Source organism: Malaya genurostris, chromosome 1, assembly GCF_030247185.1.
Source record: "Malaya genurostris strain Urasoe2022 chromosome 1, Malgen_1.1, whole genome shotgun sequence".
In the NCBI taxonomy this organism is placed as follows: Eukaryota; Metazoa; Arthropoda; class Insecta; order Diptera; family Culicidae; genus Malaya; species Malaya genurostris.
The window spans coordinates 152,757,619-152,783,102 of NC_080570.1; the positions used below are offsets into that span (position 1 = coordinate 152,757,619).

General features: G+C 38.6%; 1 protein-coding gene across 6 annotated transcripts in view; it reads left to right on the plus strand.

Annotated features, from left to right (window-relative positions):
* Window positions 1-25,484, plus strand: part of LOC131426203 (fasciclin-1) — a 467,103-nt gene that overhangs the window by 346,022 nt on the left and 95,597 nt on the right. For all 6 annotated transcript variants that reach the window (XM_058588754.1, XM_058588755.1, XM_058588756.1 and 3 more), the window contains exons 2-7: window positions 768-900; window positions 9,609-9,793; window positions 18,720-18,853; window positions 18,942-19,038; window positions 19,117-19,294; window positions 23,392-23,552. In XM_058588754.1, coding sequence (XP_058444737.1) covers window positions 768-900; window positions 9,609-9,793; window positions 18,720-18,853; window positions 18,942-19,038; window positions 19,117-19,294; window positions 23,392-23,552 — 888 coding nt within the window. The remainder of the gene's footprint in view (window positions 1-767; window positions 901-9,608; window positions 9,794-18,719; window positions 18,854-18,941; window positions 19,039-19,116; window positions 19,295-23,391; window positions 23,553-25,484) is intronic.

Here is a 25,484-nt window from a genome sequence, read left to right on the forward strand (position 1 = left end):
TGTAAACAAATCGTGCGTTGGATAAACTGAGAATTTCGAAAAATAAACTTAGGCACAATTTCTGTAGAAGCTTTAAATTTCTTTAGTTATAATTGTTTGAAAATAGTTTGGTTTAAAACAAATACGCCCTTCTCAAAAATTAGTTTTGAATGAAAAAATGTTTATACCAGTGAAAAATACTTCATTTGCTATACCGAACACACATGCAAAGTTACAGGCAAATCGGAAGGGGGTCGTGCCAACAGTCAACCGTTTCCGCATGGGATTATGGGATTGCTCCATAGGCGAACTGTACGTTTAATAGTTTTTCAATAGTAATTTCTATTGTCACGAATTCTTTTGTTAGAAAATTTTTTTTCGCATTCATTCATTGAATAGTTCATAACAATACATCAAAATGTATTCCTATGGTAACCGCAGAATTTTGAATGATTTTTTAACAATAAATTTAATAGTTTTTCTATAATATTTTTCTTTTATTCGGGTTCCTTGTCAAAGCGAAATGCAAGGAAGGGTTTCTAAATTTCTTTTTCAATTTATCTGTGTGTCTCCCTCCCACTCTTCACGGGATCAGATACCAATCAGGATGCTTTTGCTGATGCTGCTGCTCTTCGGCACAATTGCATATTCACAGTTTTTTCTTGTCCGATTTTTTTGTTCGGTCTCATTCCTAACGGCTGCGCTGCCAGGATGATGTAGTGTAACTTTCAGTCAACCCAGTCAGTCTGTTCTAAAGATTTTCTTTTTTTCTTTTTTCCCCCATCTAGTTCTACGATCTTATCGAGAGGAATCCAATTGCTTCGGCCGCCCTGAAGCTGCGAGCGTTGACCATCTTTGCTCCGACCAATCAGGCGTTCCAGCGTTATCTCGGCAATAAAACGGTGGTGCTGTATCACATCTGTAAGTATTACTTATATTCAGTTATTTTTTTATTTCGTTCAATTTTCCTCTTTACAAGTCCCAATTCCAACCCGAAGGAGAAGGAGGAGGAGGAAAGCACAACTTTCCATCAATGGGCGGCTTAATTGGCATCAGTTTCAATGAGAGTTGCTGTAAGCAGATTGTGCGCGGCTTTAGAAAAAAGCTCTCGCTCAAACTTTCGGAAAGTTGGCCGAGAACGGATTAAAAGTCGTCGCGAAGGGTAGAGTAGGAGGGAGGGGGAAAAATCTACATGGGCTCTCTTTTGCTGGCAGTGGCGAACGCCTAAACCCCCCTTCTTCGAGAAAGAACTGGACGATGATGATGACCGCGGTGAAGGAGGAGGCGGAAGAGGAGAAGGAGGAGGAGGAGGGAAAGTTTAATTAAAATTTAAATTAACAGCTGCATTCAGTGAGTTTCGATTCTGACGGTTCATTTTTTTTTTCTTCACATCTCCACCCGCGCCGCTTTGCATGGCAGTCAGCTGAATGGGACTGTCAGTTGGCTGGTGCAGAGTTTGGCGGTTTTTTTTCTGTTCTGTTGCTTCCTTTCGCTACTATTCCATTCGAAAGTGAGTCAATGGTGGGGGTCATCAGGATTTGCTAGGATGTTGGTGGCGCGGGAGTTGCAGCGCGAAAGTTGATTGAAAGTTTCGAAACGAAAACGCGCGCAAACGGTGGGAGTTGGTCTGAAAGGGATTCTTTTTTTTTTTTGGTGAGCTTTAGTTACTATTTTTTTTTCTTCATGGCAAGTTGATGAATAGCGAGAGGAAATCTGTTGAATGTTGTTACCTGTAATCACAGGGTAGAAAGCGTAAAAAGAAAGCGGTTTCCGGTGCGGAGAGTTCGACAAATTCAATTGAAGGGCCTTAATTTTATTTTTAGTTTTTTTTTTGTGAAATTTCGAATGCTTCAATGGTTAGAATTTCTATGATCGAAACGCTGGGCCACAGATTTGCTATTCGTTCTGTTAAGCTAGAAGTTATTGAATCGAAACATTTTCACAACAGCACTGTCAATATTTTTTGGAACTTGATTACAAAATGGCTTTATGGTATGCGTCCTGCTGTTTACACTCTTCTCTAACCACTTGTGCAGTTGTTTATTTGTTTTCATTAGTTTGTTTCGAAATGCGTGGACTTCCAGCAGAACAACTTCGAAAAATTGTGTACAAATGGTGCACAGAACGCGGACTGTCACTGAGAAAAAAAAGATAGCAAAAATGGAAGGAGTAAGTGAAAAAGCCGTGCGAAATACAGTACGGAAGTTCGGTGAGGATAACACCTTTGAGGATAAACCGAAAACGGGTCGAAAAAAAGGTCGTCCTGCTAACCCTCAGTTTAATAAACGTATACTGAAGGCGTTCGAGCAAAAGAAGGAGGTTTCAGTTCGGGATGTGGCCAAAAAAGTAGGCACTTCGAAGTCAAATGTTCTTCGTGCTAAAGAACGTTTGAATCTTCGAACCTATAAGAAGCAGAAACAACCAAAACGTAGTCCGAAACAAGAAGCATCGATCAGGCCGAGGGTTCGAAAGCTGTACAATACGATTCTTGCTGGAAATTTGAACTGCATAATCATGGACGACGAAACCTACGTGAAACTCGGTTACAAATCCTTGCCGGGACCACAATATTATACGGTGCGAGAAGGGCAAGTGTTAAACCAGTCCGAGACATCGATTGAAGTCGAAAAATTTGAAAAAAAATACTACTAAAATGTCACTTTCATCCAAAAAATGTCACTTTCATCCAAAAAGACATGAATCCACCAAATTGCCCACAACTTCGACCAATTGAGGAATTTTGGGCATTAACGAAGGCACATCTTAGGAAACATGTCTCGGCAGCCGAAACCATTCAACAGTTCGAAAAAGATTGGACAAAAGTGTTCAAACTTGTCGCCAAGAAGTCTGTACGGAATTTGATGAGGAACGTTCGCAAGAAGATGCGCCAGCTAGCCTACAATGGCTAAGTAGCAAATGTTGAGAATAATATTCTGATGTTGTAGTCTAATATTATCAGTATATCGAATAAAATTTGAATATCTAACACTTGTGAATTATTTACAGCGAAATAAAAGTGCGTCCATACTTTCTGGGACAGTCTTTATATCTTTAGTTATTTGGGGAGCAGGGAAAAGCCCGATGGAGATGAAATATAGCAATCTCTCTCTCCAGCAGGCATAAAACCTCCTCATCTTTTGTATCAACAGAGAAAAGTGGATATGAAGGTGGAAGAAGAAGGTTAATTGAGTGAGCGTGGACGACGGAGTTAGAACCGGCATGTAGATCTTATTAGTGATTAAAAAGATGGTGGAAAACGGAGAAAATGAGAGTGAGGACGAGCGGGTTAGTTTCGGCGAATCTAATTAGTTTCCAATGAAGATGGTGAACATTTATTTACTGAAGAGTTAAGGAATTATTGAAAGAGCGTTTTATCGCATTACGCGAGAAATGAAAATCAATGACCTGCAAGCAACTGTTAAATAAACGACACATACTGAGAAACGGTTCATTATATCCGTAGAGATACTCGTAAAAATGGATGAAAACGAATATTGCAGAACGATGGATGTCGAAACTGACCAATCGTAGGGGATCAGGCCAATCAATATGTGATTGTATTAAATCAGTGATGAAAACAGCCTTGTAAACGTTTCTACGAATACACAGCGGATCCAGTTCGATAAGACGGCAACGATCTTATAACTTGGAAGGTTTAATGGATCTCTCCATGGTAAATTTTGGAGAACAAACCTAACAAATTTGCGTTGAACAGCTTCAATACGATCAATATCAGTTTGATAATGAGGTGACCAAACGACAGCCGCATATTCAAGCAATGATCGGACTCGTGCACAATAAAGAGCTTGGTAATGGTAATTTTTGGTAGGACGAAATATAAAACCTAAAAGTTTCGATGCGTTCGAAATCACATAGTCAATGTGATTCTTAAAATCAAATTTGTCATCAAGAATAACTCCTAAGTCCTCCACGAACGATTTACGCTTAAGAACATTTTGCGAAAGATTGTAGTCATATCTAATTACTGAGTGCCTGCGGGAAAATGATATGACGGAGCATTTATTTAGTGGCGTTGAACCATCTTGTTGGAGTGACACCATTCCGCGAATGTATTCAATTGAGCTTGCAAAAAGCATACATCTTTTAGTTCTTTGATCCGATGGTAGAATTTGAAGTCATCCGCAAATGATAGTGCGAAAAATTTCAGTAAGAAGTGCAGATCATTGAGATAGAATAAAAATATATACGGTCCTAAATGACTTCCTTGAGGCACTCCAGAACTAACTGCAAACGGTGATGTGGTACAGTTTCCTATTTTTACCGACATCTCACAACCAGTAAGATATGAATGCATCCAATCCAATAAAGTTCCACCAAAGCCAAGTCTGTCAAGTTTAGCATTTGATGGTTTATTTTATCAAATGTCGCTGAGAAATCAGTGTATAGATAACATCTACCTGTAGACGAGATTGCATGGGTTGGATGATAGAAAATGTGTAAGTTACTAGGTTGGTAGATGTTGACCGTTTAGGCATGAAACCGTCTTGATTTTCAGATATATAGTCGTTGCACTTATGAGTTATGAAGTCGAAAACAATGATTTCAAATAACGGTAATTTGTAATATCTGATTTGTTGCCTTTCTTAAAAACCGGGAAAATGTAGGATTTTTTTCCAGAGGTCAGGAAATGTTCCCAACTGGAGAAACATATTGAATAGCCTTTTTCAGTGGTGAGACGAGGCTATCAAAGCACTTTTTACTACTTTTGTAGGAATACCATCAGACTCTGCGTTTGTAGAGCTACAAATTTAGCAAGGTATGAAGTCGTTTTGTGTTTTGTTTTTAGACGAATATGCGAAGATAATACGCATTGTTGCGTTGTGCTGCGTTGTCACGATAGTATTGGCGGAATTCACGCTGATATGCTCATGTTTACTACTAAGTGACGAATAATAAGGCTTGTTTACGACAAAATCTGGACACCCCCAAATACGTATACCTCAGAAAATACTTCATCAACGTGTGAAGCATTTCGCAGACTGATGAACGTATGTCTGTTCATTGTGTAAAATCATTTTTTGGGAATACCTTCAAAATTTCAGATCGAAGATGGCGTCGAAAGGAGAGCAACTGTGAAAAGCAATTGTGTGTGGTCGCAATGAAAATCCGGATCTGTCAGTAGAAAAAAAGTTGCAAAAAGCTTGGTTTTCCTTCGAGCACTGTCTAAAACGTTCTTAAATCTTTCGATACACGTTTGACAACAACTGAAAAAGACTGGGAGCTGAGCTTAAACGGATCTCAAAGGAAGGACGCGAAGGTGAAGCAAATTTGGCAAATGGTTAGAAAAATAAAAATGTCTCCAACATTCCTGCATACTTACAAGCACCGGCAAGGTATGAATTCGTTCAAGGTGAAAGCAGTACCGAACCGTAATGATAAACAGAATGTGACGGCTAAAACCCCGGCTCGCAAGTTGTATCGCGAATATTTGACTGAAGTCCACTATCGCGACTGTGAAACTTATGTGCTGGAAGACTTCAAGCAGCTTCCCGTAATGTCCTTTAAGACTACCACGCAACGAAACGGCGTGGAGAAGCATTTCAGGATGAAGAAACAGGTCAAATTTCACAACAAAAAATATTTTATTTGGCATGCTATATGCAGCTGGGCTTGAGCAAGCCCAAGCTTCATTACTACGGAAACGGTAGATGCTAGGATTTTTATTTCGCATTGCAAAGAACTTTAATAACATACATTGTCTTAAAAGCACTATATTGTGCACTGATTCGCTGCAGTCATCTGGGCTCCCTATTATCAACTTGACATCCAACGCATCGAAGCTATTCAGCATAAATTCATTCGGTTTGTCCTTCGCAGTCTTTATTGAAGGCATCCCACCAACCTTCCCAGCTATCGTGAGCGCTGTAAACTTATCGATATAGACTTGTTATCCATTCGTCGAGGGATCTCTAGAGCTATTTTTGTAGCGCATTTGTGTTCGACTTTCACCTATCGCGCAACGCCGTAAAAAATATTTCTAAATCACTTCTCTAGTTCTTAAGTGTTATGGTTAACAATAGGGGTAGTTTGAATTATAAATAAATAAATAAACGGTAAACAAGGAAATATACCTCGAAAAAAATGCTAAAAAAGCGTTTGTTACCATTCCTACGCAGCCATGACGCTCCCTTGCTATTCTGGTGTGATTTGGCATCTTGTCACTACACCAGATATGTTTTAAAATGATACAAATCGAATGGAGTTCATGTTGTACCGAAGGTGGCGAATCCATCTAATTGCCCAAAGTAGCCTAAATCGGTTGCAGAAAATTTACTCCTGCCATTAAGGTCTGTGCAGTCTTTAATTTAAATTTGCCAAATCAGGAAAAAATACCACAATCCAATAAAACATTGTGGACGAGCACTGCACAACCTGTCAAATTGAAGGGATTGACTGCATCTTCATCCGCATACAATTATTGTTTAGAAAGCAGATCGGATGGTACCGAATACACAATAATGAGTGAAACGTGAACTAATGCACAAAGTTCACAAATTCACCCTAAGCAACTTGCGCTTGACTGCCAAACGATCTTTTCATAACGCATTGCCATAGCTAATACGTTTCGCAATGAACTCGAGCACCGGAATTGCACATCTCATAAACATCCAACTTCAACTTTCAAGTATCTCTTATCGCAGTGTCAGAGTGTCTTTTCTGTCCACACGAGTTGGTGCACAGATTTGAGAAAAGAGATAATTACTAAGCTCAGTGCTGAGATTTGTTGTTCTCTCTGTCACGTTTGGCTCTGTGAGAGCTTGTGGCTGATGCTTATGGCAGTTGAAAACAAATTGCTGTCTCAGTTGCAACGTCGAAGCGGTTTTATTTATGAATTTTTTGACAAATTCGCTCGGTGTGAATTCTGGTAAATTCTTCGTTTGTATCAATAATACAAAATAAGTTTAACAAAAAGTTCTCATCCAAAATTATTTAGTTATTTCATTGTATTGAAAAACACAAGTTAAAAACCATTCCTTGATTTTTAGTTTTCACTTACAACGAACTGTTACATGATATCATACCATATAAGCAGTGCACAACACGAGACGCCACTGGGACCAGCAATTGCATGTGCTTTAAACGATTTAGAATAATTACTAACACGCAAATTTTTCAACGGATTTAAATTCCTTTGCCTTTCTCATATAGAAAGGTTATGCAATCACTGTGAAATCAGATTTTTGAACCAGAACGAGTGTAATATACCATTCGACTCAGTTCGTCGAGCACGCAAAATGTCTGTATGTGTGCATGTGTGTATGTATGTAACATTTTGCTGCACTCATTTTTCCCTTAGATTAAAATGAATGGTCTTGTAGCCCCATATAAAGTTTGAATCTGACTTCCGGTTCCGGATTTACAGGATGATGTGTGCAAAAAAAGATGAAAATAAGTTTTCTTAGAGACGACTTCTCACAAACATAGATTCAAAAATAAGATACAATTGTTCCAAGCAAAGTTTTTGAATTTTATTCCAATCTAACTTCCAGTTCCGGAATTAAAGGGTGATTAATGAAAAACTTTCTATTTCAAATTACTTCTTCACTTTTCTCAGAGTTTGTGTGACAGATTTTAACAATCTTGAGTTCAAATGAAAGCTCTTGTGGTTTGCATACAAAGCACTTGAACTTCATCTGAATCTGACTTTCGGTTCCGGAATTATAGGGTGAAAATTGTTAAAATATTTATATCCCCACTAAAAGCGATAAAACACAGAAATGTGTTTTTTTTTCTCCTGCTAAAAGTTTGACAATGTTCTCTCTATTTTCAACGTAAACGTAAACGCCAATACACATTTTTGATTTTGGTTTTGTGTTTCGTCTTCGACTAGTCAGTGCAAACAGTTTATGCCACCTAGCAGTTCAACATAAACCGCTAAGCAGACGTACAGCTCAAAGTTTTATTAAGTGACGACTTTTTAAAAATATATCAATGACGAGTCGAATAAGAAACGTAAAAAAGAATAAATAAGTGGCATTAGCAGTTCAACATAAACTGCTAATAATGCACGGATGAATCGAAGGCAAAACGTAAAAACAAGATTAGATTGGCATTTAGGTAACATTTAGTATTAATAATAAACTGTAATGAAATTGCTTTACTTGGAAAATCTAGTGCTTGGGTTAACGAAACATCCTTCAACAGAGAAACTGAGCTCAATATATTTAGAAAATATTTTCTCTACTACTCTTATTATTTCTCCGTATACGAACGAATTCCATTCATTCCCCGGAGTAGGTCAGGCTTGTTCCTATTATGTGAAATGTTCAAGATTTATTATAATAATATAAAACCCATTTAGCTTGGTTTCCCTACGCACCAGAAGCCGAGCCAGAAGAAATTGTGCTCCTTGCCGTTTCGTTGTCCTGAGGCAAAAAGCAACTACCAGTGAACCGAAAGGAGAATTTAATTTCATCTCTGCATTTCCACCACAAATCAAATCTTTTATGCTTCAAATCCTATCGCATGCAACAAATGCACCGGTTCTCCGGGTGGAAAGTAAAATCTTTCTCCCCCCTCCCGGTGCTGCCACAGATCACCAGCAATCCTCCCAACAGCCTAGGTTAGAGCAAGTGCCTGAGCCATTGCGTGCCCGAATTGTTGTTCGGCTCCAATCCGAAATTCCATAGTTTTACCAACATTCCACAGCCACAACTCACTGAAGCCGGAAACAGAGTTCAACTCAACGGGGGAATAATATGAATAGAATCTGCCTGTTGGCGTTCACCAAACTCCCATCCATCCTCCATCTTCGAGTTCGAGAGGCTTTGTACTTTTGTTGAGATCGTCCTTGGTTATAGTACGGTTCCAAAATGAAAAGTTTAAATCTTTAAATAAATATTTCGAACGATCGAATATTTTCTAATCTCAAGAGTGATCGTCATTCCAGCAGCATAAATATTTCATAAATTTTTCTGATATGAACTATAATTTATTACAACCGCTTGAAGGCGGAATCTCATAAATCTTTGGCGAAACACCGTGTGCTGCAGCATTCATGGCAGCCACCGAAAATCGTAGTGTTCTCATATGTTTGTTTCACCGCTCGAACCACAGCGAAAGGATTTTGTTTTTTCCACCAGACCTACCGCGGTTTGTGAAAGTGCAATAAAATTGAAAATGACATGCGTTTTTCTCTACCACTTTCGGAACCGACGAAACTCGACGGAACATACGTTTTTGCCATTCTTCAAAACGTTACAAACTTTTTTCTTCCTAGCTAAGAATGCCAAAAAAAGAAGGATCTTTTTCACTTCCCTAAAAAAAAAAGAAATTTAACGCCGATGCGAAGAGCCAAAATCCTTCTCGGCCATGCAACTTGTGTACATCCTTTCATCTGTCGTTCGAAAAACCCCGAGAGAGTGCAAAAAAAAATTGCCGAGAAAAACGTGAACAGGAAGCTCACAGGAACCATCACAAACATGAGCGTTTTTTTGTGTGCTTTATTCGCCTCCCGTGTCGGTTCTATCGTTTTTTTTTCGTCTTTCAACCCACAAAATTATTCATAGCAATGATACACCGTGTGCGTGTGTGTTCGCCTTAAGTAGCGGCAAGTTTAACACATTAACATTCTGGTATGTTTCCGTTTCGTTTCCTTTTTTTCCCAGCGACCGTTGCGACACCCCTCGAGCAGCTCGGCCCGATGATTACGTCCGACTACGACGGCAACCCGCCGATCTACGTGACCAGACGGAGACATCTGAACGGCACCGAAGACATCTACGTCAACAATGCCAAAATCATCCGCCAGCGGTCCAACGTACAACTGACAAATCAGCACGGCAAGAAGCAGGTACGTGGCGTTTTTTTGTCGTGAATACGACTTACTTTAGTATGGGGTGCCTTTTCAAAATTAGCCATATGGAAGAATGGGCAGAACTTAATCGTGAATATCTCGACTTGTATTAATGGTAGCAACATAATTCTTTCACCATTTCATCAAAAATATGATCAGGAATTTAGGATAATATTTTGAACAGTGTGAGATAACCACAAACAACTCAAAAATTAAGTTTTCTCAAAATTTCAAAATAATGTGGAAAACTCTTTACTTTCGCTTGGGTTTTTCGCGCAAGGACGACGATTTTGAGGTAGTCAGGCACATATCTTCAACTGAATGCGTATAAAAGGGGAACCGTGGTGAAAATCGATCATTTCTTTCCGTGCGTTCGATGGAAGCAGACGTCGTGGGAGTTAAACCTTCAACCAGCAGCGACGGAGAGAGCGCCTTCTGCGTGGTTAAAACCTCAAACGCTCAGGTAGCAACTTTCATTCGTTTGCTGGCCATCAAGGCGAGAAGACTGCTATCGCGGGAGTCAAACCAGCAGCGACGGAGAGAGCACCTGCCATCATTTGGTTTTCGGTAGTCGTAACGAGAAGTTCAATTTTCAGATTTTAGTTCCGCAATATAGGTTTAGAATTCAGAGCCTGCGTGCTGAAACTGGATTCTGGAACTGTATTCCGGAACTAATTTGAGTTTCGAAATTGCAATTCTAGAATTTAAACTGGATTCTGAGTCTGTTATTGGTTCTAAATTTAGTTCTTGAACTCAGGATCCAGTTCTTTATTCCAGACTTCTTCTATTCGGTTTTTTTTAGAACCATAATAATACTCCTAAAGAATTATGCGGAAATTTACTTTACTGTACTCTATAAAACCCATTCTGGTAGTCATGGCGAAAAATCGTCTTCATGTTTTAGAGCTTAGTTCTGGAATATGGGTTTAGAATTTAGTCTGCGTGCTGAACTAACTCAAATCGTCACCATTTTTTTATTATAAAGAACTATACTCCTTATTTTATAACATTTAATTGCGTTTCAGAATGTTGAATGTAACTAATCTGTAATTTAGTCTAGGCGCATCGTTTAAATTTCTAGTAATGAAAGAGGGGAAAGTTGCACAATTCAAACAATTGAGGAACTACCAATTCGAATTCGGAAGCAAATTTATTCAAACTTTTTTAACATTATAAAGCATCATTTAAAGAATATTTAGTTAAATTTCCGTATATTAATAAAAATAAGGCGGTAGCAGAGCATTCCCCAAATCTTCTTTTGAGAATCACGTTGCGCGGTGAACACGATAACTCGGCGTAAAATTATCTGAAATCAAAAATGTTCTAAAATTTACTTAATGAACGAGTTATTTCTCACCCCTCCGTCATTCTCAAGTTATTATTTTGATTTTTTTTAACAGGTCGTGGCATATTTAAGAAAAAAGCGCGATCCTGCGCTAAATTTTCCGCCAATTTTGAGGTGAAAAACTAGCATAATATGAAAATGGTGAAAAATCAAAAACTTTGGGGGGAGGCATTTTATACCAAGAAAGTATGTTCCAAGTTTGAAAAGAATCGGTTCAGTAGATTTTGCAGGATCGTGTTCACGGACTTCGATAAATTGGTTTTCAGAAAAACGCCTTTTTTAATTTTTTTTTTCTCAAAAAGTGTGCAAAAAATATTTTTAGTAACGTACACTGAATCATTCAATTGCTTTGAGATTTTCACACAAAATTTTTTTTGAAATTTTAAACTAATATAAAGTGTAAAAAAAACGAAAAAAACTGTTTAACTGTTAGAAATTTTGGTGAACTGAAAAACACTGCGATTTGTCGTTTAGGTCACATATAAGACTACATTTCTCGAGTCGGCAATGATGTTCCTCAAAATCCTTCCAAAATTGATCATTCACCATTACATTGCATCAATTAATCCACCTATTGATTTGATAATACCTTTCTCCTTTATCGGCACAGTCTTGTTGAAACATTTTTCGCTTCTCTTATAAGGATAATTTCACAGAAAAAAATATGAATTTTACAGGTGACAGAAATCTACAAACGATACAATTCACAACTTCTTAATTTTTCAAATGACGTAAATTCCACTCGCACAGAATTTTACACGCTCCGAGTGTGATTAGCACTCTGTTAGCCAGTGCCGCTGTATGGATTTATAAGTATCAATTATTCAATGAACAGATATGAGCACTGTGGTTCAGTCGAGTAACCGATGTGCTTGTGATCTAATGTTTCTCGGTTCAAGTCCCGCTGCTGCTATCGATCTTTTGTTTTTGTTTGTTGTTCAAATCACACAATTTTACATGTTCTTGAATACAAATTTGTGTGAAATATGACGCTCCATTCACGTGCATTTTATAAGATGTAAAATCACAAGATTTTTTCGAACGGTGGTCTGTCACTAATTTGGGCTCATTTTGGACACCAATTTTTTTCATATTGATTCGGGTAGTTCACATAAGCATGGTAACATTTCTCAGGCCAAGCGTATCAGCAATAATACATTTGAACGTGATCTTAGGTCACTATCTGAAATAAATATACGGATAGAAAAAAAATATTTTTTGTCGGTTACCTCTATTGTACGATTTTATTTCCGAAACTTGAAGTGTTGGCCATATGTTCTTAGAAACCGATTCACAACCCAATTTTAGTCTCGAGCGAGCCTAAAATTATTGATATGGATTAATCCAGAAAATTGAACGATGAGTTTTAACTTTTACGTCACTTATGCCATTATATCTCCGGAATCAGAAGTGACAGCTTTTTGATCTTCAAACTTGATCAATGGCACGATACTTGCAAGAGTTGGTAGTCAGTTCCGCCATCTCCGAGAATATTGAGAGGCAAGAAATAAAGTGCGTTTTGTCGGTTACGTCACTTATACCATTACATACTCGGAATCTGAAGTGACAGTCATTGGATGTTGTAACTTGAGCAATGACGTAATAGTAACTTTCAAACGAATCTAAGTTTGTTAGAATCGGCCATCTCTGAGAAAATTTACCGCAAGAAGAAAAAAACAACGCGTTTTGTCGGTTACGTCACTTATACCATTTGATCTTCAAACTTGACCGATGGGTAAATAGTAGCTTTCTTTCGATTTGAAGCTTGTTGAAATTGGTTCAACCATCTCCGAGGAAACAGCGTGCAAAATCGAAAAAAATGCGTTTTGTCGGTTACGTCACTTATACCATTTGATCTTCTAAATTGACCGATAAGTGAATAGTAGCTTTCCTTCGATTTGAAGCTTGTTGAAATTGGTTCAGCCATCTCCAAGGAAAAAGAGCGAAAAATCGAAAAAATGCGTTTTGTCGGTTACGTCACTTATACCATTTAATCTTCAAAATTGATCGACAAGTGAATAGTAGCTTTCCTTCGATTTGAAGCTTGTTGAAATCGGTTCAGCCATTTCCGAGGAAAAAAAGCGGAAAATCGAAAAAAATGCGTTTTGTCGGTTACGTCACTTATATCAATTGATTTTCAAACTTGACTGATGAGTGAATAATAGCTTTCGTTGGATTTGAAGCTTGTTGAAATTGGTTCAACCATCTCCGAGGAAACAGAAAAAAATGCGTTTTGTCGGTTACGTCACTTATACCATTCGATCTTCAAACTTGACCGATAAGTGAATAGTAGGTTTCCTTCGATTTGAAGCTTGTTGAAATTAGTTCAGCCATCTCCGAGGAAACAGAGCGAAAAATCGAAAAAATGCGTTTTATCGGTTACGTCACTTATACCATTATATCTGCGGAACCAAATGTGACAGTAATTTAATTTTCGATCTTACCACTGTTGCATAATGCAAAAGCAGTTTTCTGCGCTTCGTTTTATTTCCACGAAGATTTATCTAGTGAATGGCTTTTCCATTTTACAACGATGGCCGTTTTGCTTTTTTTTTTGTAAGTAGAACCTTAAGGGCTGATCATCCAATATCTGAATCTCATAAAATCATAAAAATCATAAAAATTTCCGGATAAAATGTGATCTGTCATTAATGTAGGAACTAAATCTGAGTGTCTTACCGCAGCTTGGTTCTTTCTTCTCTATGATCAATCTGTATTAATCTTTCAGGGTCATGGCCAGGGGTGGCAGAACAATCTTCGGTGAGCCCGGGTGTTAATTTTCCTCGGTACGCCCCTGAAATCTGTATTCGATTTCTAAAATCTAATTAAAATCTGTATGCGTATTAGACTCGGGTTCTACAATTTGGCCGGGTTTAAGTCGGGTTCGGTTTTGAAAGAAAAATATTCTCGGATTTGGGTCGGGTACGGGTAATTTTTTTAATTTTTTATCGGGTTCAGGTTGAAGAAATTGCATACCTGACCATTTTAAATGCGCAATATAGTTTTGTATAATACAGATAAATCTGCTAAAATGGCAACCCTGCTGAATAGAGAGCTATTTTCGACGACAACAAAAAAGAGATCAGATTTTAACCGAAAATTTAGTTTCATAATAAATCATTCGATAGAAATACAGAATGTTAAATTCCTCAATCGATGGTAAAAATATTCAATTAGATCGAAACACAGAACCAGAGGCACTGAGAATTCAAATTTGTACTCGGATGCACGATGTATAAACGTACTGGTGTCGAGGTGAACCGCATTCGAATGAGTTCTGTAAATTTATAACAAAACTAAGTATGGCGGCTGGGAACGATGCATGTAAAATCAATTAGCCTTATACAATTCCAAAACAAATTTGGCGTAGAGACAAGATGCCAAATCAGTCCAGAATACCAAAGGAGCGTCATGAATGCAAAGGAATGACGGTACAAAGGTACAGTTTTCACTTTGAACGACTTGATACCTTGGTCTCTTCTGCATTGTTTACTGCACCTTCGCGTCTCTCTGGTGGTTCCTGAGATCCTTTTTTATGTTCCTCTTCCAGTCTTCCAGGCTGTTGCCAAATGTGAATCGAAAGATTTAATAACGTTATGGATAGTGCTTGCAGGAAATCTAAACTTTTTGCATTTCTCATATAGAAAGGCTTTACAATCGCTGTGAAAACCAACTTTTGAACCAAGGCCCGGAGGGCCAAATGTCATATACCATTCGACTCAGCTCGACAAACTGACTAAACATCTGTGTGTATGTGAGAAAAATTGTCACTCACTTTTCTCGGAGATGGCTGAACAGATGTTCTCCATCTTAGATTTATGAAAGATCTTATGGTCCCATACAAAGCTCCTGAATTTCATTTGGATCCGACTTCCGGTTCCGGAATTACAAGGCGATAAGCACCAAAAATGTGAAAATAATGTCACTCATTTTTCTCGCAGATGGCTGATCTTAGAATCCAATGAAAGATCTTACTAATACCATAAGAATATTACTATTTTCATTCGGATCAAACCCCTGGTTCCGGAGGTACGGTGCTTAGTGTGAAAGTGTTCAAGAATATATTTTTCATAAGCTACCTCTTTATATTGGCTAGTGAATTTCTCAAGTTTGCAGTCCATGAGAGTCTGTAACCAAATAAACCATTGATAGTCCCATAAATGATTTGCTGAATTTGATCCAAGTCTGACTACCGGTGCATTTTTTTCCAAAACTCTAATCGTCATAGAGAATCTTTGAAAAAATGTAGTTCTCATTAGTGTACGGTTGAATGAACCGAATGTCACGATGGCGATATCCAGCTTTATAAAATGGAGCTCACTTCACATTCTCACATATGATTGAATATGATTTTCACTGACTTAAATACAAATGTATTATATCAATGTTGTAGTATTATGCAACAGAAATCTTAAGAACTCTTTTCTAAACTTCTTAAAATTGTAATATTTCGGAGAATTTTTGCTGAATTATATAGAGGAAAATGAATATTATGAGAAAGGCTGCATTACACCACTAGGTGGATTAAAACCGGTTTTTTTTTGGATATTTTTTGTTCTTTCACAAAATTATTAATTGAAAAATATAAAAAAAAATTTTCCTGATTTTCAATAGTTTTCATTGTTTTGAAAATATGTAACTTTTTTGAAATATTATTTCTCCATTCCAAATATTTGACAGCGTTTTACTTTGGACTTCAGCTACAACAAATAAAAAAACATTTTTTGAAAGATTTGGGCTTTAAGTTTTAAATAAACAAACAATACAATGTATTTTCAAAAGTACTAAGTTTACATAACTTATTATCAAAAAAGAACCGGAATTTTCATTTTAAAATTCCCGCGCTTGTCCAATCGGTAAACTTTTATTCTCTCAACGTTGGCAACACTTTTATACACATTCTGTCAAATTTTGGCGCATATCGTACGATTAGTTTTTGTTTGGCGTCCATACAAAGAAGTTGAAAAATTTTCGTGTGGCGATTTGTATAAGGGATGAAAATTTAGAACAACGTGCGTGCATCGAATTTTGTGTTGCAAATGGATTTAAGTGTTCCGAAACGTTGAAAATGTTAGAAAAGGCCTCTGGTGAATCGTGTCTAGGAAAAGCACAGGCATATTCCTCAAAACATTGTAGAAGATTCCAAACTGATCGATTCCAGCGTTTCTGAAATATATATTATTGAAAATTTTCAAGGGATTTTTTGCCTAATCCCTTCTCAAAAGTATGACTAGAGTTAAAATGAAAAACTGTTGATGTAAATTGTCTCTTTTGCTCAGAACAAATGCATATACCAAATTTGAGCCAAATAAAATAAATGCAGGTGAAATCGACCTTCGATTTCGAATGGATTTGCTCAGAGATGGAACTAGAACCCGTAACCTTTTCAACACGGGTAAAATGGTTTTGTCACTTGAACTACTCTGCGTGCGAAAATTATCAGTCTCGCAGTTTTGTTGCTAGTGTTTATAAATTTACACAGTCGCAGTAGAGCTTGTGCTGCATATTAATGGTATTTTGACAGGATTGTAACGAAATTCTTCGAAAAAATTCGTTGGAAAACTTATTAAGATAGATTCACTTTTATCATGCGCTCAAACTACAAGGTGTTTGCGCGAAAAAGTGTTTGTTTGAGAATGTATTCAAACTACTCTTGAAATGTTACAACCAGAGGACGGCAAGGGACCATTCCGAGCTCAAACGATCCAACTCTTTACGAACCTGAACTTTTGCATAATGGTTCATTTCCTACACACATCGAAAACTTAGCTCAATCATCTGTTATTTGTGGTTATACCACGAAAACGATAACGTGAGCCATTTTTACGCGTCACTTCACTAGCACACGGCTAGGCAGCGGCGTTTCCTCGGTTGCTCTGAGGAAATCCTGAAAAACCACTAGTAAATTGAACCATTTGAAAGTTTTAGCTTAACCGCACAAAAAAAAGAAACACTTGGTCCCCGTGCTCACCACGCGAAAATCATTTATTTGCATCCCACAAACAAACTGGCAGCTGCAACACATCCCGAAAACCGAAACTTTGGTTCAACCCGCAAAAAGTTTTTCGTTTCGATGGTTTCTGTAGCTTGCATTCTCTCCAGCCTTGAATGTTGTTTCGCGTATGTTTTGGGCAGCGAAAACGACGCCTGCAACAACTTCATGTCAGTCTGGCTGCCAACACGGAACGGAACTGGAAGAGGCTGCTGCTGCCAGGCAGTTCAAGGTGGAAAACATTTGCTCAAAAGAGCAAATATTTTCCCGTCGAGGAACATCAACGAAATTGGGTTAAATTTTGACGGTTTGAAGTCGCGTCTTCCTTTATGTCGTTTTCGTTTTTAAATTGCACTACACCGGTGTAGCGAAAGCTGCACTGAAACCGTTCGTTTTTGCCAATTGCACTACACCAGTGCTACACTTTTTCTGCACCGATACCACTGGTGTAGCACTAATAAAAAGTTTGGTGTAGCTCTGTGCAATGGAATCGTTTATTGTAGTCAATGGTTACTGTTTATGTTTTCTTCAGTTTTGTTCGTTTATGCATGCCTCAGTGTAGCACTGCACCGGTGTAGTGCAAATTAAAAACGAAAACGCCATTAGACTTCCGGCTTGATTGATCTTCTCGGTATTTTTGTTAAATTCTGGTCGGTAAAATTTTTACCGAACGTCTTAAAACGAACGAATCACTTTCAATATATTGCAAAACACTATTCTGAAATTCTTTTATCCGTTTTCATTACCTAGAATTCGGAATCGTCTTAAAGCCAAAAACAAAATCAGGGCGAAACTCTGACAGCTTACTTTCGCCTTGATTTTCACTCGTTTTGTTTGATCGGTTGGCTGCTGAAGCGAACTATTGTTTTTTTTTTGTTTTCGCCCGTTCCCACTGTTCGATTCAGAGATGCCAGTTTCGCAGATTTGTCGGTAAACTTGCCGCTTTTTTTTGTTGTAGATTTTTAAAAATCATGTTTTTCGTCGACATTCGTCAAAATGTACAGACTTTTGAAAACGGTTTGAAATCCGCAGAATTTCTTTTGAATGTTCACAGGACTTTTTCAACAATGTCTGAGGAAGACATTTGAAATTTTCACCTGGCATCTCTGGTCCGAGACAGCCCTCGACAGCCGAGTCGGTCGCTGAAAGAAAATTTGCGTGTCAGTCGGCAACAATCGAGGAGGGCAAAGTTGCAGCTGTAAATGTTGATTTTATGGAACGCGAACGAGAAGCGGAAATGGAACGGCAGTCATTTGTTTTATTTTTTTCGGGGTTTCCTTTGCCCGTTTGTGTGCGTGATTCCGGACGGCGAAGACTTTGCCGAGGGATTTTATTCCATCATTAGGATAATTTGGTTTTGATTATATCTCGCTGCTTGTGAGCCGTAACGATGACCATTTAATGCCTTATTAACACTGTAGTTTTCGGAGGGGCAGGCACGGCGAAAGGTGGTGATTTACTAGCAAACGCAGGGATAATCAGGTGATGACTGAGCGTTTGATTAAGTGATTTTTTTGTTGTTATTCAAAACATTCTTTCCCAACGTTATGATACCCATCGTAATTTTTCTCCCATTCCATTTTTAGGTGTTGCACATTATTGATGACGTTCTGACACCGTTGACAGTCAATCCATCAACCTCGTTCGAGCTGTACAATCCCGATGCCTTCCAGTTCATTCAGCATGCCGAGAATCTGGACATCAATCAACATCGAATTCGGTGAGAGGATTAATTGTCCATTACTTGCGGAGTTGGCAGTAATATTTCGGTTTCTTTCGTCTGTTTTTCTTTTTCCGGCTTCCGGCAGCTCATTCCGCCAAAAGATTGTGATGGTGAGAAAGGAGGACATTTACAAGGCGGTCGGTGGTCATACTTTCCTGATTCCAGTTGAGGAAGGTTTCAAGGTACTACCGAGTTCAAGTTGATACGAAATCAATTAATGCCGAATAACATTCAATTTCTTTCCCCCCCGTCATGTGCAGCCACCACCGCGCCCAGACATGATTGATCGCAAGGTCATCGATGGACACGTGATTCCTAATCATGTCATTTTTACGGCACCGGCACCGCTCGACGACCCGCTGGAAACGCTTGCGTTCGAGGACAATCTGAAGGTGACGGTTACCTTCTTCAAACAGGGCGAAGGAAAGAATGCTAAGGGTAAGTTTCGAAGGGGAACTTAGACGTTCAATTCAACTGCAAAGTAAATCGGAGAATTTTTTTAATTGTCCGAGGATTTTTATTTAAGGGACATTGATATCAACACTCTTTTCATAATATCCAAGTTTACTTCTGTAACTAACTCTCGGTGTGCCTTTTACCGGGGTTTTTAATAGACGCTTTATACTTTCCCACTGGAACTGTCATTATGGAGTATTAGGATTTCTGGAACACATGTCTAAGATCTCCTAAATATTTGTATAGCACAACAATTCACTGCATAGTAGCACAGTCGATTCGTGGAGAACGTAAAACATCTTCTAAATTTATCGGTCATTCTAGTAGATGGTCTTACAAACTTACTTTGGCTATACTGTTTTCGGATTTAGGTTCCAGAAGTAGTGGTCTGAAATTCCAAAACGAAACGCACATAAATTTTTCAGAGATAAATTAACGTTTAAGCACAGATTATAGTACGAGGAAGCCAAATCAGGTGAACGAGAGTGATGTCCAAGTAATTGAAACCTAAACCGTTGATTATAACCATGGTAGCGATTCTCATGTGCTTCATGTAAAGCCATTTCACAGCAATTTCGATCTTCAATCGCTTCATAAATTCACGCTAATACTGGCTTTTTTTCTCATTTGAGGTAGTCCTTCAAAAGTATACTATACCGATCCCAGAAAAGCGACATGGTGTTCTTTCGGTCCCATTAAGACGCCCTACGAGGCACTCGTACCGCTTCAAAACACTCGTGCTGACTTCAATCTATGTTCGGGTTATCATTCTGTTTTCTGGAGTTCAGCCAAACATGTACTCGAAGTGCGCTTGCGTTTGTTTTTCTAGCTATTAATAGGTAAATGTGGGATCCAGCGGTAGGATATCTTTCTCATTACTACTATTACCATTTATATTACCCCGGTTTCATCCTCCATTTTATGCGCTTTTGACTTCGTAGGACCTGCTTTTCCCTGCCGCAGCGTGCTTTATGAACGTTGGAGTTTTAACCATCACGTAACTTTCAAAACCTCTATCTTACGGAGTTATCTACAGGATCAACAACTCCATAATATTTCTCAAACCTTTTTATCGTTTCTGTTTTTAATTTCCGGAAGGGCCAGGGTCTATAACTTACAAAGGTAACACTTACAAAGGTAACACTTCGTAGCGCCTAAGGCTTACCAAAAAGTAACGCACGTAACACCTGTAACTTACAAACGAGTAACACTTGTAACGCTTCGTAACTTCTTTAACTCATGAGAAGTAACACATGTAAAATTTTGTAACGCCATAACAGTAACACTTCGTAACGCCTATAACTTACTAAAAAGTAACGCATGTAACGCTTCGTAACGCATATAACTTACTAAAAAGAAACGCATGTAACGCTTCGTAACGTTTTAACACACAAAAAGTAATGCATGTGACGCTTCGTAACACCTCTAACTTACAAAAAATGTAACACATGTAACACCCCGTAACGCCTATAACTAACTAAAATGTAACGCTTCGTAACACCTATGATTCACAAAGTGTAACGCTTCGTAACGCCTTCAACTTACAAAAAATAACACATGTAACGCTTCGTAACACCTATAACTTACTAAAAAGTAAAGCATGTAACACTTCGTAACATCCTTAACTTACATAAAAGTAACACATGTAACGCCTATTACTTACTGGAATGTAACGCTTCGTAACGCCTATAACCTACTAAAAAATAACGCATGTAACACTTCGAACGTCTTAACTCACAAAAAAATAACGCATGTTACGCTTCGTAACACCTATAACTTACTAAAAAGTGACGCATGTAACGCTTCGTAATGTCTCAACTCACAAAAAGTAACACATGTAACGCTTCGTAACACCTATAACTTACTAAAAAGTAAAGCATGTAACACTTCGTAACACCTTTAGCTCACAAAAAAGTAACACATGTAACGCCCCGTAACGCCTATTACTTACCAAAATGAAACGCTTCGTAACGCCTATGATTCACAAAGAGTAACGCATGTAACGCCTTTAACTTGCACAAAGTAACACATGTGACGGCCCGTATCGCCTATAACTTACTAAAATGTAACGCTTCGTAACGCCTATGATTCACAAAGAGTAATGCATGTAACGCTTCGTAACGCCTATGATTCAAAAAGAGTAACGCATGTAACGCTTCGTAACGCTTTTAACTTGCACAAAGTAACACATGTAACGCTTCGTAACGCCTATAACCTACTCAAAAGTAACACATGTAACGCTTTGAACGTCTTAACTCACAAAAAATAACGCATGTAACGCTTCGTAACACCTATAACTTACTAAAAAGTCACGCATGTAACGCTTTTTACCGCCTTCAACTTCGTAACGTCTATGATTCACAAAGAAAGACGCAAGTAACGCTTCGTAACGCCTTTAACTTACAAAAAATAACGCTTCGTAACACCTATAACTTACTAAAAAGTGACGCATGTAACGCTTCGTAACGTCTTAACTCACAAAAAGTAACGCATGTAACGCTTCGTAACACCTATATCTTACTAAAAAGTAACGCATGTAACGCTTTCTAACGCCTTCAACTTACAAAAAAGTAACGCTTCGTAACGCCTACAACTTGCTAAAAAGTAATGCATGTAACTCTTTGTAACGCCTATAATTCACATAAAAATAACGCATTTAACGTACAACAAAGTAGCGCATGTAACGATTCGTAACGCCAATTACTCAAGAAAAGTAAAACATTTAACGCTTCGTAAAGCCTATAACTTACAAAAAAGTAACACATGTAACGCTTCGTAATGCTTATTACTTACTTCAAAGTAACGCATCGTAACTCGTTTACTGCAAGAATCTAACCCTTATAACGGGTTTTAACATTTATAATATCCATAAAATAACTCATATGAATTGTAACCCTCAATTTAAGAAAATTATCGCATTCAACGCTTTTTAGCTTCTTTAACTTAACGTAACGCTTTCCTTCTCACGATATAATTTCGAGTGAAACGCTTCGTCAAATGGAACATTTTTTCATATTGGGGACGGGTATAGCGTGAAGGCTGAGTCGATACCTTTCACGCAACCCGCCTGGGTTCGATTCCCAACCAGGCACCCAGCAAATTGCGTCATTTTTAAGCTCTTCTGAGACCGACATACGTCTTCTAAGATTAACACACCTCGATTTTTTCCATTTAAAGTGATTTTTTTCAATTGAAACGACGAAGGAGGTGTGGGGCTATAGAAATCATTTATCAGAGCTGCCAATGTTCCAGACTCACTATCTTGATCAAAAAGTTCCCGATAGGATATTTTTTTTTAGGTTGCCACATCTGTCATTGATATTGTATCGAATTTCAGCTTGATACCTGAACATTTGTAAAAGTTACGTTGTTTTGAGTATATCTGCAATTGTCCGTGTCCTCGATGTTGTACAATTTTCAAAATGGAATTGTATTTGCAAACTATGAGTTTTCATTAAATTTTGCGTTAAAACGATTTTTTATAGTGCGACGACATTTCAAATGTTAGAAGAGTGTTTCGACAACGATACTCTGAAGAAAACAGTCGTTTATCAGTGGCACGAACGTTTCAGAAGTGGGCGAGAGTCTGTGAATGAAAATGAGAGAAGCGGTAGGCGATGCTCATAGATTTCATTGATTACAAGACTGTTGAGTATCATGGATTCCTTCCGATAAGGCCAGACCATCAACAAGGAGTATTATTTGGGCGTTATGAGACATGACAAAAGTAGCTTCACTTAAGTGGCTGTCCTTTTTTTTGACTGACATAACACACATAGCCTTTTGAAAATTGATACTTCACAAACGTCGTATAACTTTGACAATTCTAGCGCCATCTGTGTGTCGGTCATATGACTTTTGGAGTGAAGTGTTGCATCCACAATGGGCAATCGACCAAAAAATTATCCATCAGCAATTAACACTCAATCATTTGGAAGTAAAAATCCTAATTCTTTATCGATGCATACCAAATACCAGGGGAACGTGACACTTGAGCCAATTCGTTCTGATTATGATTCGTACGAGAAAAACATTGGAAATGTCTTGAATGGTAAAACTATTTCTGTTTTTTTTTTCAGTCTACGTCCGCTCAAACACGGTGATCGGCGATTCGCGGCACGCATCCGGTGCCGTACTGGCGGAGATCGTCAAAGCCAACATACCGGTCCGCAACGGAGTGGTCCATCTGATTCACCGGCCGCTGATGGTCGTGGACACCACGGTGCTGCAGTTCCTGGAGGTAAGCCCGAACTGTTCCTAGGCATGATGAGCTACAGTTTGAATGAAATTACATTCTTTTGTTTATTTGTTTGTTTGTTTGTTTGGTAGTATATTTTGGTTTGCCTAAACCGGAAAAATTCGGATTCGTTCGTTTTGTTTACCAATTAGAGAGCTGCGTGAAGCTTCCTAACGATCACCTCGCTGCCAACGGAAGCTTTTATTTAACAGTAGCAATTGAAAAAAAACTGCAATCGCCCTGGTAGAATGTGTGAAATTGTACTAATAATAGAACGTGTATGCTTTTGCCGCCGGCACTCTCTAATGTTTAACAGCAATAACCGCGTAACGTTGGTCAGTGTAAAAACGACAGATTTTTCGCCTAAAATAATAAGTAACAGCACTATAGAAGATTCGCACGCTTCTTTGATCGAAAAAAAAAATTGCACTTTGACGTAAATAAGTGTGCCCCACCGTAACTTGCTGTCAATGTCATATCGCCTGCCTGCCTGTTGTCAATGTGTATTGGTGTGTGTGCGCGCTATCACACTTCACCACCTCCGGGAGTCTCATCATCTCAAGTTCGAAGCAAAACTTTTAATTATTCCCAACAAAAAAAAACTTTGAACTGAAGGCGAAGGCTAATGACGATACCGTCATTGCTTTCGCGTTGTCGGACTAATCACACAGCCGACCAACTTGTCGGATTCGGATATCTGATGGTTCATTACGTTGACGTATCGTAGTCAAATGACAGGCGTTCGAACCTTCGGGAGAATAATTTTACGATACCACACACATACACAAACACGGTCATTAGGTTACGAAAACGAAAAGCAAAGGCATGGCTAAGTTGATCCGATTTCCGAGCTTTCATTTCTAATGTTCGGTTTCTAGAGAAACCGTATATCGTCTGCCGGATGACGGATGGATGTGCCATGATGTGGTCCTAATTACGAATGGAAAATAAAATCTCTTCACTCATCCCCCGGTTCATATCCGAAAATCCAATCACGGCCTCGCTTCCCAGTCTCAAACACGGGACTCATATTTCGAATCGCTATCAACAATAGACGGTCGTTTACCGTGCCAGCGTTTCCGAACCGAATCTGGAATACAGTTGCCAAAATCTGCCTCATCGTCATCGTAAAGTTTGGTAGCAAAACACAAATGTTCATCGGAGAAATTGTGTTGTCACCAAAACGATATAGCCCTTGGCATCGGTGGGGCTTCCCGAAATGACGTTTGCTGTTTTCCGGCTGTCCGACCCAGTAGTAGTAGTAGTGCTCAAATAGAGTTCTTTTCATCGAGTCAGAAAAACCATCAATGGCAATAGCATTTGCCGGCGAATTTACGGCAAAGTTTTCTGTGGAACGAAACCGAAACTGCCGCAGTGTGTCTTGTGTCAGTGTCAGTGTCAGTGTGGTTTGTTTCTCGGTAAAACCGAGCGACCGACGACCGACGACCGACCGACCAAAAATTGTCCCCGATGGAGTCGTCAAAAAGGGAAAATAGGAAAAATCAATTTCAGACAAACCTCATTACGAACCGGCAACCTGCTGCTGTTGCTGTACTTGATTGGGGATGTCAAGTGACTTTTCTGTTAGGGTGGTGACGACGCGAAAAGTCTTTTGTTATTTTTATACAGGTTCAGTGCCTACTGAGAAAATTGATTCCCATAATTATTTCAGGTTCGAAAAAAAATTCCAATTTATCGAACCATCCCAACCCTGAAACAACGTGACGATCCTACGAACGTACGTACGTAAGCTATCAACTCCGACACCATCTTCTGATTCTTTTTGAAAGTACCAAAGCAAAATGAAACCGATAAATACCTTCCACGAGGGGATCGGAAGCAATAATTTTATTTTCACGCCGGAAGGATGTTCTTCAATCTCTCTGCGCCGGTACTTGATGGGTACTTGATAGGTCCGGGGTCGAATCTTGCCAG